The following is a 15096-nucleotide window of genomic DNA, read 5'->3' as shown; positions in this document are numbered from 1 at the left end:
CTTACAACACAAGATTTGCTAAGGGAATAAGGCATCTGACTCTTCAAGGTATTGGAAATCAAGAGTATCTGCAGAGGCAGTCTTAGAGAAACATTCTATGCTCTTGTCAAACAAGGAACAAGCAGTGTGTGCGGTGTGTTAGACTTCTGAAAAGCTATACAATCAGATTATGAGACCAGAGTGAACCACTCCTGAATCAAACATTTTGATTATAGATGAACTCTGAAGCCAATTTAAATGCTCTGATAAAGGACATCTCACAAAACTAAAATGCAAATGGCACATCTGTTGTGAATCACATAGCCTAGAACTTTTTTTGGTAAATAGAAATTATAATACTGTTGGAATTAGATTTAAGGACCTTGGTCTATTACCAATACTACTACCAAAGCCTAACCTGCTCACTCATCCTTGGGGTCATCACTCAGCATACCAACTGTAGGCAAGCCACCCTGTCTTCTCACCTCCCACCCAATGTGAGGGCCAAGATAGCCTGATTTACTGAAATTTAGGAAAAGCAACTTGGACTGTTAAAATTACTACATCTCAATCTGATCAAAACCTTTCAGCTGTCAAAATTTATGGCTTATATGTTATTCAAACAGTAATGACTTCATTCAACGTGGCATTGAAGGTTTGCCAATCTCATTTTTCATTATAACCTCCAAACTCTGTGCTCCATCCAAATGAGACAATTTCCTTCCTGAACTTTTCAGGTCTTTGGACTGTCTGAAGCCTTTGCCTATCTGGTTCTCTTGGCCTCATGAGAAGAGAGAATACAATTTTCTTCTTTTCAATCCACCTAAATCCTACATATCTTTCAAGACTGAGATCAACTATTACTTTCAAGTAAACTGTCCTAACACTCATCAGAAATAACTATTCCTAGGGGTGGGGGTATAGCCTGGTGACAAAGCATTTGCCTGACACATACTAGGACCTGCTTTCAATCCCCAGCATCACAAGAAAACAAACAAAAAATCCTACTCTTCCAAGTGCCCAATGTATATTAAAGCCTATAGTTTTTGTACATCTACTTCTTTGTTTTATTGTTCTGTGTATGTTCTTCAACTAAGAGTTTTGGGGTAAGGTCTTATTCACTTAGTGTTGCCCAAATAATATACTATAGTGTCTTGAACTTTAATGTGTTCAGAAATGTTACGTAGGGATGTGGTTCAGCTGGTAAGGACCACAGTTTGAAACTTATCAGGTAAGGACAGAGGTCAATTTGTCCATAGGAGAAACACAATTACCCGTAGAAAGGCTAACTACTATGCAATGTTATATTTTACTGTTTTTTTGGTTTTTTTTTTAATGACCAGAAACTTTCCCTTGTGAGGAGGGAAGGTGCTTCCAGGACTTGGTCTTGCAAGGGAATACAGATAGCAATCTTCAAGGACATTATCACCATTACCAAAGCCATGTCATTATAACTATGTGATATACTGGGGGGATATAAAAGCATAAGGAGGCAGAGTAACATCAAAGATGAAGCCATAAGCTTCTGAGTTTAGGAACACTGACAAGGACAAGATAATATAACAAGTTCAAGGATACACTTTGATTATTGTTAAAAAATTGGATGTCTAAAGTCTGAGCACTTCACAACTATAAATCTCTCAGACAGAGCAGTAAGGTTTAATGCAACTTTGAGTACATATTTCACCTTTACTGAAAAAAATGAAAAAACAGCACAAAAACATGCTATTCTTGTTTCCAAGTATATGAGGACTTGGTTTTTCTGAATTGTTTATCTTAAAACTTTGCAAAAAAGTAATTACTTGGTAATTTTTAAAAGTATTCTCATCTTTGAGTTAGCTGGCATGATAAAAACTAGAAAGTAAGGGCTGGCATGATGGCTCAAGCTTGTAATCCTAGCTACTTGGGATGCAGAGATCAGGAGGATCACAATTCAAGACCAGCCAGGAAAAAAACTTCAAGAGACCCCCAGTTCAACCAATAAAAAGCTGGGTGGGTGGCACACCTGTCATTCCAGCTACTGCAGGAAGTGTAAATAGGAGAACAAATAATATGAGGATTGCAGTCCAGGCCAGCTGGGGCATAAATGCAAGACCTTATCTGAAAAACAACCAAAGCAGAAAGGGCTGGGAATGTGGCTCAAGTGGAAGAGTGCAAGGACCTGATTTCAATCCCCAGTACCATTAAAAAAAGAAAAAGAAAAAAACAAAACAAAACAGAAAGCAATACAAATACTTCCCTTTTGACTTATCATATCAAAACTATAACTTCGTTTTTTTGTGGTACTGGATCAAACCCAAGGCATGGTAGGCAAGTGCTCTACCATTGAGCTATATATACTCTGCTCTCAGGGTTTGTTTTGGGATTTTGCTTTTTAAGTGAGAGTTTCACCACGTAGCTTAGGTTGGCCTGGAACTTGGAATCCTTCTGGCTGTTTTCTGAGCACTGAAATTATAGGTGTGCACCACCATGTACAGCTAAGTGTTTTTTTAAATGTAGGCTAAAAATAATTTTGACCTTGTTTTATAGAAAAAGAAAGTAAATAAACCAACCCTGCTTTATTTACAGGGAAGGGTAAGATGAATTAGAGATAATGTAAGGATCTAAAATATTAAAATTATTGATTTTCCTTTTTGCTTAATCTGTTTTTATTTCCATAAATATATAGGATTTGTTTTGTTTTTATTTTTAGGGTGGGACTGGAGGTTTTTGAACCTTTGCACTTGCAAAGCAAGCCCACTACCACTTGAGACACGCCTCTAGTCCATTTTGCTGGTTTTGGAAATTGAGTCTTATGAACTATTTGCCCAGGCTAGACTTGAACCATGATCCTGCTGATCTCAACCTCCCAAGTAGCTAGGATTACAGGCATGAGTTACTGATGCCCAGCAAATACACATTTTTATTCAATGATTTTTTTTTTGAAAAAGTAAACATATATCCATAAATGTGAGTGTGTTGGCAATAAAAATAGAAGTTTCTAAACCAAAATAAACTATACCTATAAAGGTGTCTATTTTCACCTATTTGAAAGGCTTTAGTTTAGGTACACATTTAGAATGGCCAAATGTCCACAGCACATAGAAATTATTTTGTGAGTTTGTCCTGTGTTAGAAAATACCCACCTAAATACCCAATGATACATGCCAAAGGTTTCCTAGTGCTTTTGCTTTTCAGTGGGCTTCCAGATAGCTCAGCATGTCTGTCTGCATCTGAGGAGAGAAAGAAACATGGAGACAACCAATGAGGCAGATTCCTCTACCTTTGCCACACACTGCAGAAATAAAAGGTGCAAGTGGAAAATACTGCAAAATATCCACCAGATTCCTACGTAACTCCCTGTGGGGTTTGAGAAAAATGTTTCTAGTTCTGGATCTTAATACTGAACGAGGGATGTACATGGTGAACCATCAGTTTAAATTCCATGTTGAGTGTAGCTAATACACTTTTTACACACACACATACCTGCTTTCTTACTGTATGTGCTCCCTCAAAAGTATGGAGACATTCTTCCTTTCTAGTCATGCACTTTCTATTTATAGTAGAAAAATGTCCATACTACAAGGTGGAACTGGCCCTAAAATAAGATTAAGCAGGCTCGGAAGGACAAAAGCAACATACTCAGCCATCCCTGACTTAGCTGGAGTGGGTCTCCACTGAGAAGTACTGACCTATCTTGACAAAAATCCAAGTCCATTAGACAACAGTCTGGCAAGCGTAGTAACAAGCCATTTGGTTTTATCACCCATTCACTATTTCTCAAGTCCTACTATGATGTCATTGGTGCTGAGCTTAAGAAATTTACCTGTTTGTTGACAGAGTATTTCACCCAAAATTCAGTATAAGATACTGTGAGGATGGATACTAACTCATTAAAGTTTTCATCACATTCCTCATACCCTATCATAACATTTTATAGAGAAAAATAAAGCATACAAACATCATGTTTTTAATTAGCTGTCATTATGACAGAAAAGTAGATGTGGAAATACTCATGAGTTGACATAAAAATAAAATTGTTTGAGGAGACAAAACAAAATGTGTATTGAAACTTTTTCAAATCCACAGATGTTGTTATAAAGTTTAACAGTAGCTTTAGCCAATATCGAACTACTATGTTTATGCCTTTTTCTATCTTCAAATATGTGACAAAACTGTCCTCCAAGTTTTCTGATTCTACCAGAGAATTTTTCTTTTTACAAGTTGAGACCACTTTTTCTAGGTTTTATATATATATATATATATATATATATATATATATATATATATATAGGAAGTTTCCTTTGACAGTCATGGGAATTCTTTGCACTATTAGTGTGAACATGTACTGTTTAATCTGGAGCCCAAATAATTTAAAATAAGGACTTGGAGGTGTGGCTCAAGTAATAGAAAGCCTGCTTTGCAAGCGTGAAGCCCTGAGTTCCGACCCCCATCCCACAAGTAATAAATAATTTCAAATAAAAATTTACTTTGCTCTAGTCCATTTTCACCAAGGAAATTCTTTAAAAAAAAAAAAGTATTAAACAGGCTGGTGGAGTGGCTCAAGACTGTAGCAAGCATGAGGCCCTGAGTTCAAACCTCAGTGCCACAAAAAAGAAAAAAAACAAAAAAATCTGTTAAACAGAAGGTGGGATACAGCACTTTAAGAAACATTAAAATGGACAAAGCCCATGCTGCAGTGAGCTTCAAACACCAGGAATCTGAATTTGTACTCCAAGCCCTGGCTAGTTATTATGCAACCACTGGTAACTATAAATGATCCAATTTCTTCTCCTATTCAGTTGATTCCCTTTAGAAAAACAAAGTAACTACCAAGCTATGAAGCTTTTCACCTTTGTTGAAAGACAGTGAAGATACAGGCAGAAATGTAGTAAGCATATAGTGGAGGAGTAATTTAAATAAAGATCAGGAAGAGACCCAAGTTACTGGAAGGGTTAAACACTTGTCAAATCACAAGTGTCAGAACCATACAATTCCTTCTTAATATCATTACTTCACCTGAAGTGCAAGTCATATTCAGGAAAAGGACAAGAGAAAATAATCCTTCTTTTCTATTAACTTTTAAAAACTTGAGTGAATCATCTTGGTTATTTCCTCAGTATCTTAGAAAAGGTAATGACTGTATTACTAGTAAAAACATTAACTTTACAGGCTGGGCATGGTGATGCACACTTGTAACCCTAGCTTTGCAGGAGGCAGAGATAGGTAGATCGAAGTTCAGGACCAGCCCAGGCAAAAGTTAGCAAGACCCTGAGAACAAGCCAGGTGTGATAATACACACCTGTGTTCTACCTACTCAGGAGGCGGAGGCAGGAGGACCTCCACCTGTCTGAGGCCAGCCTGGACAAAAGTATGAGACCTTATCTGAAAAACTAACAGCAAAATGAGGATACGGCTCCAAGTGCTAGGACAACTGCCTAGCAAGCATGAGGCTCTGAATTCAAACCCCAGTATCAAGGGAATAAATGACTTTGTTCTTTATTGCGGTGCATAAAGTCTAAAGGAAAGCTACAAACATGGCTACATGTGATGGACACTAGGACACTGTCATCACTTTGACAGGACAATAAATTCATTAAAGGGGTCATCTACACAATATCCAGAAATACTTCATTTTAAGCTGTATTAATTTGCTTCTAACTTCTTGTTATATTAGTAGCATTAATTATGTGATGTTCCCACTGAAAATTTATATACAGGGCAACTCTGATCTGGTGACCAAAGCTCTTTAGAAGGACCCATATTTCATTAATCTTCATTATATTTTAAAGAAAATCATGGGTGTTAAGAATTATTAGTCACAGTTATGAAGAAATTAGAATGAAAAGGGATACGATGACCTAGTCATTTTCTAACATAAGAAAAATGGCAGCCTCTCAATAGGAAAAATACATTCTGCCTGAGAGAATGACCACAAACAGGATTAGATGGTCTACACTGGTATAATCTTAGGCCACACTAAAGACCAGGATAAACTTGGTGCTGCTTGTTCACACATCACTCACCTGCCTCTACTTAACCAGGGAGATAGGCATTAAAAGTGCACAGAAAAAGAAAGCAACCCCAGAACTGCCCAAAGAACCCAGCAGGAATTAAACCTGCCCAGAGAGAGGAGGAACATCTGCATCTGACTAGTCACTGGCTGAGCACAGGCACATTTCTTTAGTTTCCTGTAGGATTATCTGTATTTCCTGGTGGTAACTGTAGAAGAACACTGCTACTTTTATTGTAATTTATGGCTACTTTCCTACAATGCTTTGAAAATACTGGGGGTGGAGAAAGAGGTGAGATAGAAAACCTGCAAAATAAACACACTGTATTAAGGTCTGGATCCTTGTCAAAAAAAAAAACTATCAGTAGGATTTGCTTCTAGAATTATAAAGACATTTCTAAACAAGACACAAAACCCAGGTACTATTTAAAAAAAAAAAACTCTTGATAAACTACTTTTTAAAAAAATGTTCAGCAAATACATCAAAAAATCAAAGACAAAATGGGAAAAACATTTGCAGCACACATCACAGATCAGGAGCTAACTTTGTTAAAATATAAAAAGGTCCTACAAGTCAGAAAGACCTTAGAAAACAGACTAGGGCAAAACCAGGTGACAGATAAGGAAGTATGAACAGCTTTCAAATATATGCAATGATTTCTGTCATTCAAAATGAAAACTGCAAAGTAATATGTTATGCCTTACCCATCAAATAGCCAAGCATTTAAAAATGGGTAATGTTGGTAGCAAGATTCTTGAGAAACAGGCAATACCTAGACACAATAGGTAGGAACATAAACTGCAGTTTTTCAGAGGCCCACTGGGTAAGACTATCAAAATTCAATGTGCATGTTCCACAATCCAGGTTTTCACATGTAGGGATCTACCTTATAAGTGCATTCCTGTGTGTGTGGGGGGAGTGTTTGAACCCAGGGCCTCCAGAGCATGTTAAGCACATGGTCTATTGCTGCACTACATCCCCAGTCCCAACACATACCCATTAAATAATTATGTAGCTGGCAAAAAAAAAAAAAAAGTAGCTCTCCATGTAAGGTACTGAGTGTGATGTGTTAAGTAAAAAATGCAAGATGCAGAAGACAACTGTTAACTTCATTATAAAATTAAAGACTACATCTCCTTGCACCCTTACAGAAGCATAGGATACCTCTGGACACTTAACATGCTATCAGGAGTGAGAAAAGTAGTAAGATTTATAACCACTTTTGCACCTTAAAAAAATTTTGAAATATTCATTCATAACTAAACGCCTGTTGCTGGGGGTGTAGCTCAAGTGGCAGAACACCTGTTTGCCAAGCACAAGGCCCTGAGCACAAATCCCAGTACAACCAAAATCAAACATCTACTAAAAATAAACTCTAGCAAAATAAGCAAACCCAAACTGTTCTCTCCTGGTGTTTCAAGAGCTTAAAATTTCAGAAAAAGTTAACTTTTGCAGAGGAATCTCTAGAAAAACTCTTAAGACAAACTTAAGAAATGGGGTTTTAGTATACCTCCAAGTTGAATTCACATCTTCAAACAGAAAAATGTCTCAGGTAACTAACTCCCAAATGACTTCACACTGGAGACCACTGCTGTCATGCAAAGCTGATATGTTAACTCAGAACCAGGTAATTATCTCTGCAAGGTATCAGGCACATCACCTGGACCTACTTTTCCAGAGACTTTAGTTTCTTCTATGGAGTGCTGCTAACACAACTACTCCTTAACCTTAGTTGAAGATCCTGACTCAAATAGTGATCGTCCTGTACTCATCAGGTGTTTGTGTGATTCTGTACATCTTGGACAATGTCATCTGATAACTCTGAGGGAATGTCTAATGCCAATTACAAAGCAGGAGTATCACTATCAATCACATCATGGCTTTTTCACTGGAGAAAGAAGTGTTAAGAGGGGGAAGACGGGATGTCTAAACTTGATGTTGTGTTATACCCTGTGTTGTTGCAATAAAAACCCTCTCAAGGACATAGTACTTTTCTTTATACTGTGTTTAGGCTGCCAATCCTTTTTTGTTGACACAGGGTCTCCTTCTGTAACCCAGGCTGGCCTTGAATTTGCAATTCTGCTTCTGCCTGCTGAGTGCTGGGATTATGGGTGCCTGGTCCCCAACCCATTTTTTTTGCATGTTTGCTTTTCTCCCAATCCATTTTTAATAAGCACTATCTACATGGTAAAATTGGTGTGGGTACTTTACTATTGTAACTTTTGACACAGCCTTACATATTCGCACATAAAGGTGCATTATTAAAATATATAGTTATTTCGAAAAATTGGTTTTTAAAACCTTTTTCATGTGTACATATCTCACATGTATTTTTAGACATACATTGGTCAAACTATATGCTTGTTTTAAAGTTATTTAATAGCAAGCATATTCCCACCGTTCAAATTGAAAAAGTTTAAAAAGATGGACAATGGTAATCTTTCCACCCCTTTCCCTCAGCTTCCCAGTTCCCCTTCCCATTGACACCATTATAATTTTGTTTGTTTGTTTGTTTGTTTTGACAGGGTCTTACTATACAGCGCAGGCTGGCCTAGAACCTGAGATCCTCCTGTCTCAGACTTTTGAGTACTGGGATTATAGGTGTGTGCCACGACATATATCAGTATCATTACTTCTGGCAAAAATTCCCCTTTTTACTACCCTACACTTTTCTTAATGAAAATAAAGGCAAAGAGTGCTTCTCAAACCAGTCAAAACAAACAAAAAAACCATTTCCTCCTCAATAAGGGTTAGTTACCTCATAAATCAAGTACTCAGGAGCTGAGATCATGCTCTCTCTGATCTACTTGAGAATTCCAATTCTCCTTAGCGTGGCCTCTTCACTCTTCCACAGTTTGTCACCCCATAAACTCTGACTCTGGTTGTGATGTTGCTGTCAAGGCCAGAAGCCATGGAAGGGGTCCATTTTTACAGTGGTTTTAAAAGAAGAGTCTCAAGCTCATAGAGAAAACTAATTTCCTTTCTCAACATGATCAGTTAACTCTAAATTCATTAATTAGAACTTTTATGCCAGGAATAGTGGAGCACGCCTACCAGTCCTTGGAAGGCTAAGGCAGAAGGATTTTGAGTTTGAGGTCAATCTGGTCTATATAGAAAGATCCTGTCTCAAAAATGTAAAAAGAAAAAAAGAAGCCTTTTGATCCATCAATATTTTTAGAATTACAAACTGATCTGAGAGTACACTAACACTGCACCATAGTGATTCTTAAGCTCTTTTGGAGAAAGAGATCAGCAATGCCTTTAAGAAACCAAGGAAACTTGGGAGGCTGACATTGGGAGAATTATGGTTTGAGGCCAGCCCAGTCAACAAAGTTTGCAAGACTCCATCTCAAGCAATAACTGAGCACCTTGGCATGTGCCTGTCATCCCAGCTATAGTAGGAAGCATAAAATAAGAGGATCACAGTCCAGGTTGGCCTGGGCAAAAAGCAAGACCTTATGGCCAAAATAACCAGAGAAAAAAGGGCTACAGATATGACATGAGGGGTATCATGCTTGTCTAGCAAGCATACAGCCCTGAGTTCTAACCCTAGTACCACAAACAAACAAACAACAAAACCCAAACCAAAGAAAACTTATCAATAAAAAAATATTCATTTCTGAGCTGGGGGTCATACCTCAAGTGGTAAAGCAAACATGAAGGCTTGAGTTCAAGCCCCAGCATCACCAAATGAATAAATGAATAAATAATCCATTTCCAAGGCAACAAAGACTTAGTTGCCTATGGACATCAGGTTATTAATGCTTAATCTCACTAACAAGCCAAGATCAAGGGATCTGCTAAAGAAGTTATAACAAAGTACATATAAGAAAAGAAAAGAGGACAAAAGAATCAATTTTACATGGTAAGGAAAAGAGTTCACTGCTTGCTTGTCTGAAAAAAAAACCCTGAGCAGATGGCTGCTGAATCACTGTAATTTTAAATCTTATGGTACAATTAATTATTCTAAGACTTGATTTTACATGTACTTCAATGACCAATGAAGCTAACCACAAAACAGAATAATCTATGCTTTTAGAATTTCATCTCAACAAATGACTATTTTTTTCTCTTGTACAAATAAAGTACAGGTAACTGAATCATAATCTCTTTTTTTTTTTTTAAGCAGCATGGCCATTTGAGGAAAAAAGTAACAGAACATATTTCATTCAAGAATAAACAGAATAAAGACAATGTGCAAATTAACTGAAAAATCAACAAAGAGCCAAAGGAAAAACAGCATCCACAACAGCCAATTACATTGGTGATGGTTTCTTTTCCAGTCATGGGAACAAAGATGATACTGGATACTGGCCAATTTTAAAGGAAGATTTTCATTCATTGCCTTTCTCAAAAATTTCAGTTATTCTTTTTAAGAAATTATATATAATTGTATGTGTTTTAAATCAGCTAAACAGTTGGGTGAATATATTTATTTTGTAGTTCCTTAAAATGTTAAGAAAGAAATAACACAAGTCCATGAACTGGGATGTGCTAAGACAGAATGTCAATATAAGTCTCAATTCTCAAACAGGCATTATGGATGCAGCTGACTTTCCCCTGCAGAAGATACTGACATTGCTGCCAAGTTCCACTCCTTTTACAAATTTTCTTCTTACATAGGTTTTACCTATAAGTTTTCATATGCCTTTCAACTTTCAGTTCTCTGCCCAAAATTATCTTTAGAAACAGAATGTTTTTTCAATCATCATTCCTTTCCCTCTTTAAATCAAAGTGGAACATCTCACAGATAAAGCATCTGAATATCTTTAAGACTTTCTGTTACACTAGACAGCAAATTTTCTTATCCCATAGGGAAAAAAGCTGCATGGCTCTGGTAGTCAAAAATGTGACTCCAGAGCTAGCACACAAATTATGTACATGTTTTCAGATACATGGCAAGAGCAGAACAATCCATAATTCACTGGTACATATGACCTTTGTTCTAACAAAATAATGAGACATAAGCAAGACTAAATGTGTTGAAAACAAGTTATGAGTCATGTAAATGTTATATGATAATATATATGTGATTATGAAATGGAAACCAAATTAGACAAACAGACTGCTCAATCACAGATTCAGGTGCTAGATGTAAAAACTGTAATTTCAGAGAATCCACCCAAAAATGATTTTTAAATTTATTTATAATTTGCTAAACCTTCTAGTAAGTACAGCATTTGTTATGAGGCACTGTGAATTTCTATAATGTATAATGATTGTAAAAGATTCCTGAGAGGATGAGAGGGTTACAAAGACATACAATTTCTAATTAGTATAAATATAAATTTTATTTAAACCTATGTGACTCCATAGGAATGGCCTCTGCTGTCTCAATTAGGAAGTTTCATTACAGCAGCATCTTTAGGGGTTATATTGCAGCACTACCTAGTAGGTAAAAGTGCTTCAATAAGGGTTCTTTTGGCAACTCATGTTACAAACCAATGGATTAGGGACACCTCCCACCACTCTTCTCCTGAGCACTACTCTGATGAAGATTTACATGTTTTTCAGGTTGGCATGATACAAATGGCAGCAGACAAAAACAATGTTTAAAAAAAACCAAAAGGCTGTACACAGAACTTATGTTTATTGCAAACAAACAAAAAGAGAGAGAGAGGGGAAAAAGAGAAAATGGCCAGAAAAGCACAACATATAAAGTTAAGAATTTAAAAACGTCTTACATTCTGCCCTAATGGCAGCATAATTTATAGCAACAAATGGCCGTCTTGCTGCCTGCCTCAACCGGAGGGTATTTTTGCAGACCTGACGAGCAAATTTTGTGAAATATGTAGTATGAAGGAAGAAAGCTTGGCGGGTCTTCACTGCAGACTTTGGACTCCCAGTGTTTCGGACTGGCATTCCCTGCCGGGACAGATGACTTCTAACACGGGAGTCCTGTAAAATCAGAAGCAACAAACATTTAAAAAGTAGAATTTGTCAAAACACATTATCAATTTCATTGTGTTCAAAGAAAAGTCTAATCCCTGAAAGCATCAGTAACTTAGGAATCGATCCCTAAAAGAGAGAATTAAGTGTGTACTTTTGGGAAGAAGATGGGGAGCAGAGAAGAGCACACAGTGAGTGAGTGAGTGAGTAAGTGAGTGTGTGTGTGTGTGTGTGTGTGTATGCAATACAATCCAAAATCACATTCACAATTGTAAAAAACTGCCAAAGACTTATCAGATTTTTGTTTGTTTGTTTTTTGGTTTTCTTTAGTATTAGGGAGTCCTAAGAGACCATCAGCACTGCAAAAGCACAGTTTCCCTCTGGTAGACACAGATACTTGGCATCTCAATCTATGGGGATTTTACCAAAATCATATTTCAACTGGTTATTCACCTAAGATTGAGCCCAATACCTTCCTATCCCAATAGCCCGGGAGAAAGAAAATGTTCAATTCATATTTATTACTTTATGTAATAAGATTTTTTTCAACAGTATCTAAAGGTTACAAACTGTTTTCAAAAGCAACTAAAACAATTTGTAAGTTACTTGTGATTAACACTTCCTGTACACAATATTCTTTTATTTAAGTAATCTCACAAGACCAATATTTTGAATACCTGAAAAAATCTGACTTATCCCTGGCTCCTATCTCCACACCCACACTCAGTACTGCAATGCTATGTTTAACTATATAAACTACTTTGTTCATTTTTAAATTGTCCTGCACTATACTTCTGTTTCCAAAGAATGAGCCAACAATGGAACATACGATATTTTTAACATTAAAAAGACTACAGCTCATGTACCTCTGTAGTTGGGCTGGGAGATAACTTCTCTTCTTCTGACTGGGTGGGCATTTTCAGGCCTCCATATTTTTTCCAATATAGCCAACAAGTTGCACATAATCTACATTGCATATTAGGTGGACCCCAAGAATACCACTGGTGAGACTGTGTAGCTAAAGATGAAGGAAAAAGAAAACAAAGAATGCTGTGAAATTTATGACATCAGTGCAAATTATCAAGTATCTCAAAAATATAACAAAATCACTTTTCTTTTCTTTCCCTAGCTTATTAGCCAAACATAAAAGTATAATATACACATGGATTTTTCAACACTTAGAATTCATTAAACATTTGTTCCTATTATACACCAAATGCCTGTGGCAGCCCATTAAGAGAGGTTATCAAGTGAAACATCCTATATTATGCATTGCATTGCTGAGGGAGCTTTTGTTTTGCTAATTAAAAATACTCTTTTATTGCATACATTTCTAGAAGTAAGTCTTCAGAAGATACTATTATTATGATTATCAGTGTTTAAAATCTAAATCCAAGTTTCCAAGCTTATAATTCAGAAACTACCTTAGGGTATGCTTAAATTACTCAAGAGGGGCCCTACTGCTAAGCCAGGAATCTGATAGAAATAGAAATCTGTTAGCCAATTCCTCTATTTTAATCAATACATATAATACTGAAGTATTTCTCCCCTTAAAAACAGAATGCCTTTCAAGACTCTGAATCCTTACCCAAGTAAGCATATGCAGCTGATATTATAATATATTTAAGACTTAAAACTCAGTTTCAACAATATGACTTTTGGTGGTAAAGTTATGAGTTATATATGACTTTGGCAATAGGATGATAATATTTCTTTTTATACTGGGAGTACTGGGATTTGAATTCAGGGCCTCCCACCTGCTGGCAGGTGCTCCAACCACTTGAGCCATACACCCAGCCCTTAAAGATTCTTTCCCTCTCCCACTCCAGGCCACTTTGATTAGAAGGAATTGTAGATGTCACCAATGCCCTACTAAGAGATTATATTGTTGCTTGAGATTTTAAATAAACACAAAGTTTTTCACCTACCAATCAGATCATCTCACCAACCCCACTTAACACCCAGGGCACATATACTATAATCCTGCCAGCACAGATAAATACAACAAAAGCAAATATCATAGAACAGTATCTCCCAAACTGGTGCCCTGAGGGAGACTGTCTAAGGATTATAAATAGCAGTTTATCCACACACAGTCCTTTCCCACAGAATTACTGGGTACCTTTCATTTGCCAAAGGATAATGAGGAACTCTAAAAGGGGATTTGGTATTATCATGGGACCATGGTTTGGGCAAAGCTAATACAAACTCTGCACACAGTTGAGTAAACACTGCCATCAAATACTCAACGAACACAGAGCCCACTAGAAACTCAATGCCTACCTCCACTCCCCCACCCAGACCTTGCTAGCAGAAAGCAAGGATGGGCATCTATTCACTCTGAGGAGATGCTGCGATGCCTTTGTGCCATATTGATCACACACTTTCCATGGGGTGTCTGCAATCCACCCCATGGTTCAGGCCCAGTTCCCAGACGTAACAATGGACAGGCCTCAAAATGGAAAATACAACTTACTGCAGCAAACTTACCATAGCAACTCTCACAGGCTCGCCCTAAGAGGGGATTCTGGGGCTGGAACGTGGTCCCCACAGCTCCATTCACAGCACCAGGCTTGCCATTGCTGGTGGATATTTGGTTGGGATTTGGTTTGCTGCTTTCAATGAAATGTAAAGTGAGGTGAAAAAATAATTTGTATAACACAGCAAAAAGTTTGAGAGTTCCTTACTAATTTATCTTTACTAAATATAAGCAAATGCTTAAAATATTTAATGAAGAAGAAATCAACTGGTAAAAGCAAGATGTTAAAATGAACCCAAACCCCCCTGTCTACAAAATAAGGCTATGTAACAACCAATCTCTTGTGCCTGGCACTCCAAGGTAAACACAAGCATCTCTCTTGTCCATCCAAATGCAATTTCCTTTGAGCATCTGCATGTGATTAGGCTTTATCACTTACCGTAAATTCCCCTGAAAAAATGTTTTAGATTGAATAAATTGAGCTAACGGCAGTGTTGAATTAGAGAAAGCCACTGTCCCACTCCACACCAGCTCTGCAGGGAGTGGTGCAGGAGCAGATAGCTGAGATGCAGCAGGGCTCCCAGAACCTGTCTACAACTGAGGAGCCTTTCAGAAGCTTGTCCTAGTCTCATAACAATTTCTATTATGAGGTAAATTGAATAGAATTTTAAAATAAGAAAAAAGAGTGGTTTTAAGCTTTTGCTTTTTAAGAAAGTACTTTTTAGGAGGAAAATGGAGACAGAAATCTACACTCAA

At 37.1% G+C, this 15096-nt stretch overlaps 1 protein-coding gene across 6 annotated transcripts in view; it reads right to left on the bottom strand.

Moving 5' to 3' along the window:
- The window catches only part of Mta3 (metastasis associated 1 family member 3), a 146722-nt gene that overhangs the window by 19199 nt on the left and 112427 nt on the right, over positions 1-15096 (bottom strand). For 4 of the 6 annotated variants that reach the window (XM_074049574.1, XM_020155884.2, XM_074049575.1 and 1 more), the window contains 4 exons: positions 14352-14476; positions 12728-12879; positions 11657-11870; positions 3105-3191 (listed from right to left, as the gene is read on the bottom strand). In XM_074049574.1, the coding sequence (XP_073905675.1) occupies positions 3105-3191; positions 11657-11870; positions 12728-12879; positions 14352-14476 (578 nt within the window). Of the gene's footprint in view, positions 1-3104; positions 3192-11543; positions 11871-12727; positions 12880-14351; positions 14477-15096 lie in introns of those variants that run through there. The other 2 variants (XM_020155885.2, XM_074049576.1) reach the window with 2 other exon arrangements.

Source organism: Castor canadensis, chromosome 12 (genome assembly GCF_047511655.1).
Source record: "Castor canadensis chromosome 12, mCasCan1.hap1v2, whole genome shotgun sequence".
Lineage (NCBI taxonomy): Eukaryota > Metazoa > Chordata > Mammalia > Rodentia > Castoridae > Castor > Castor canadensis.
This window is presented reverse-complemented; position numbering and strand designations above follow the sequence as displayed.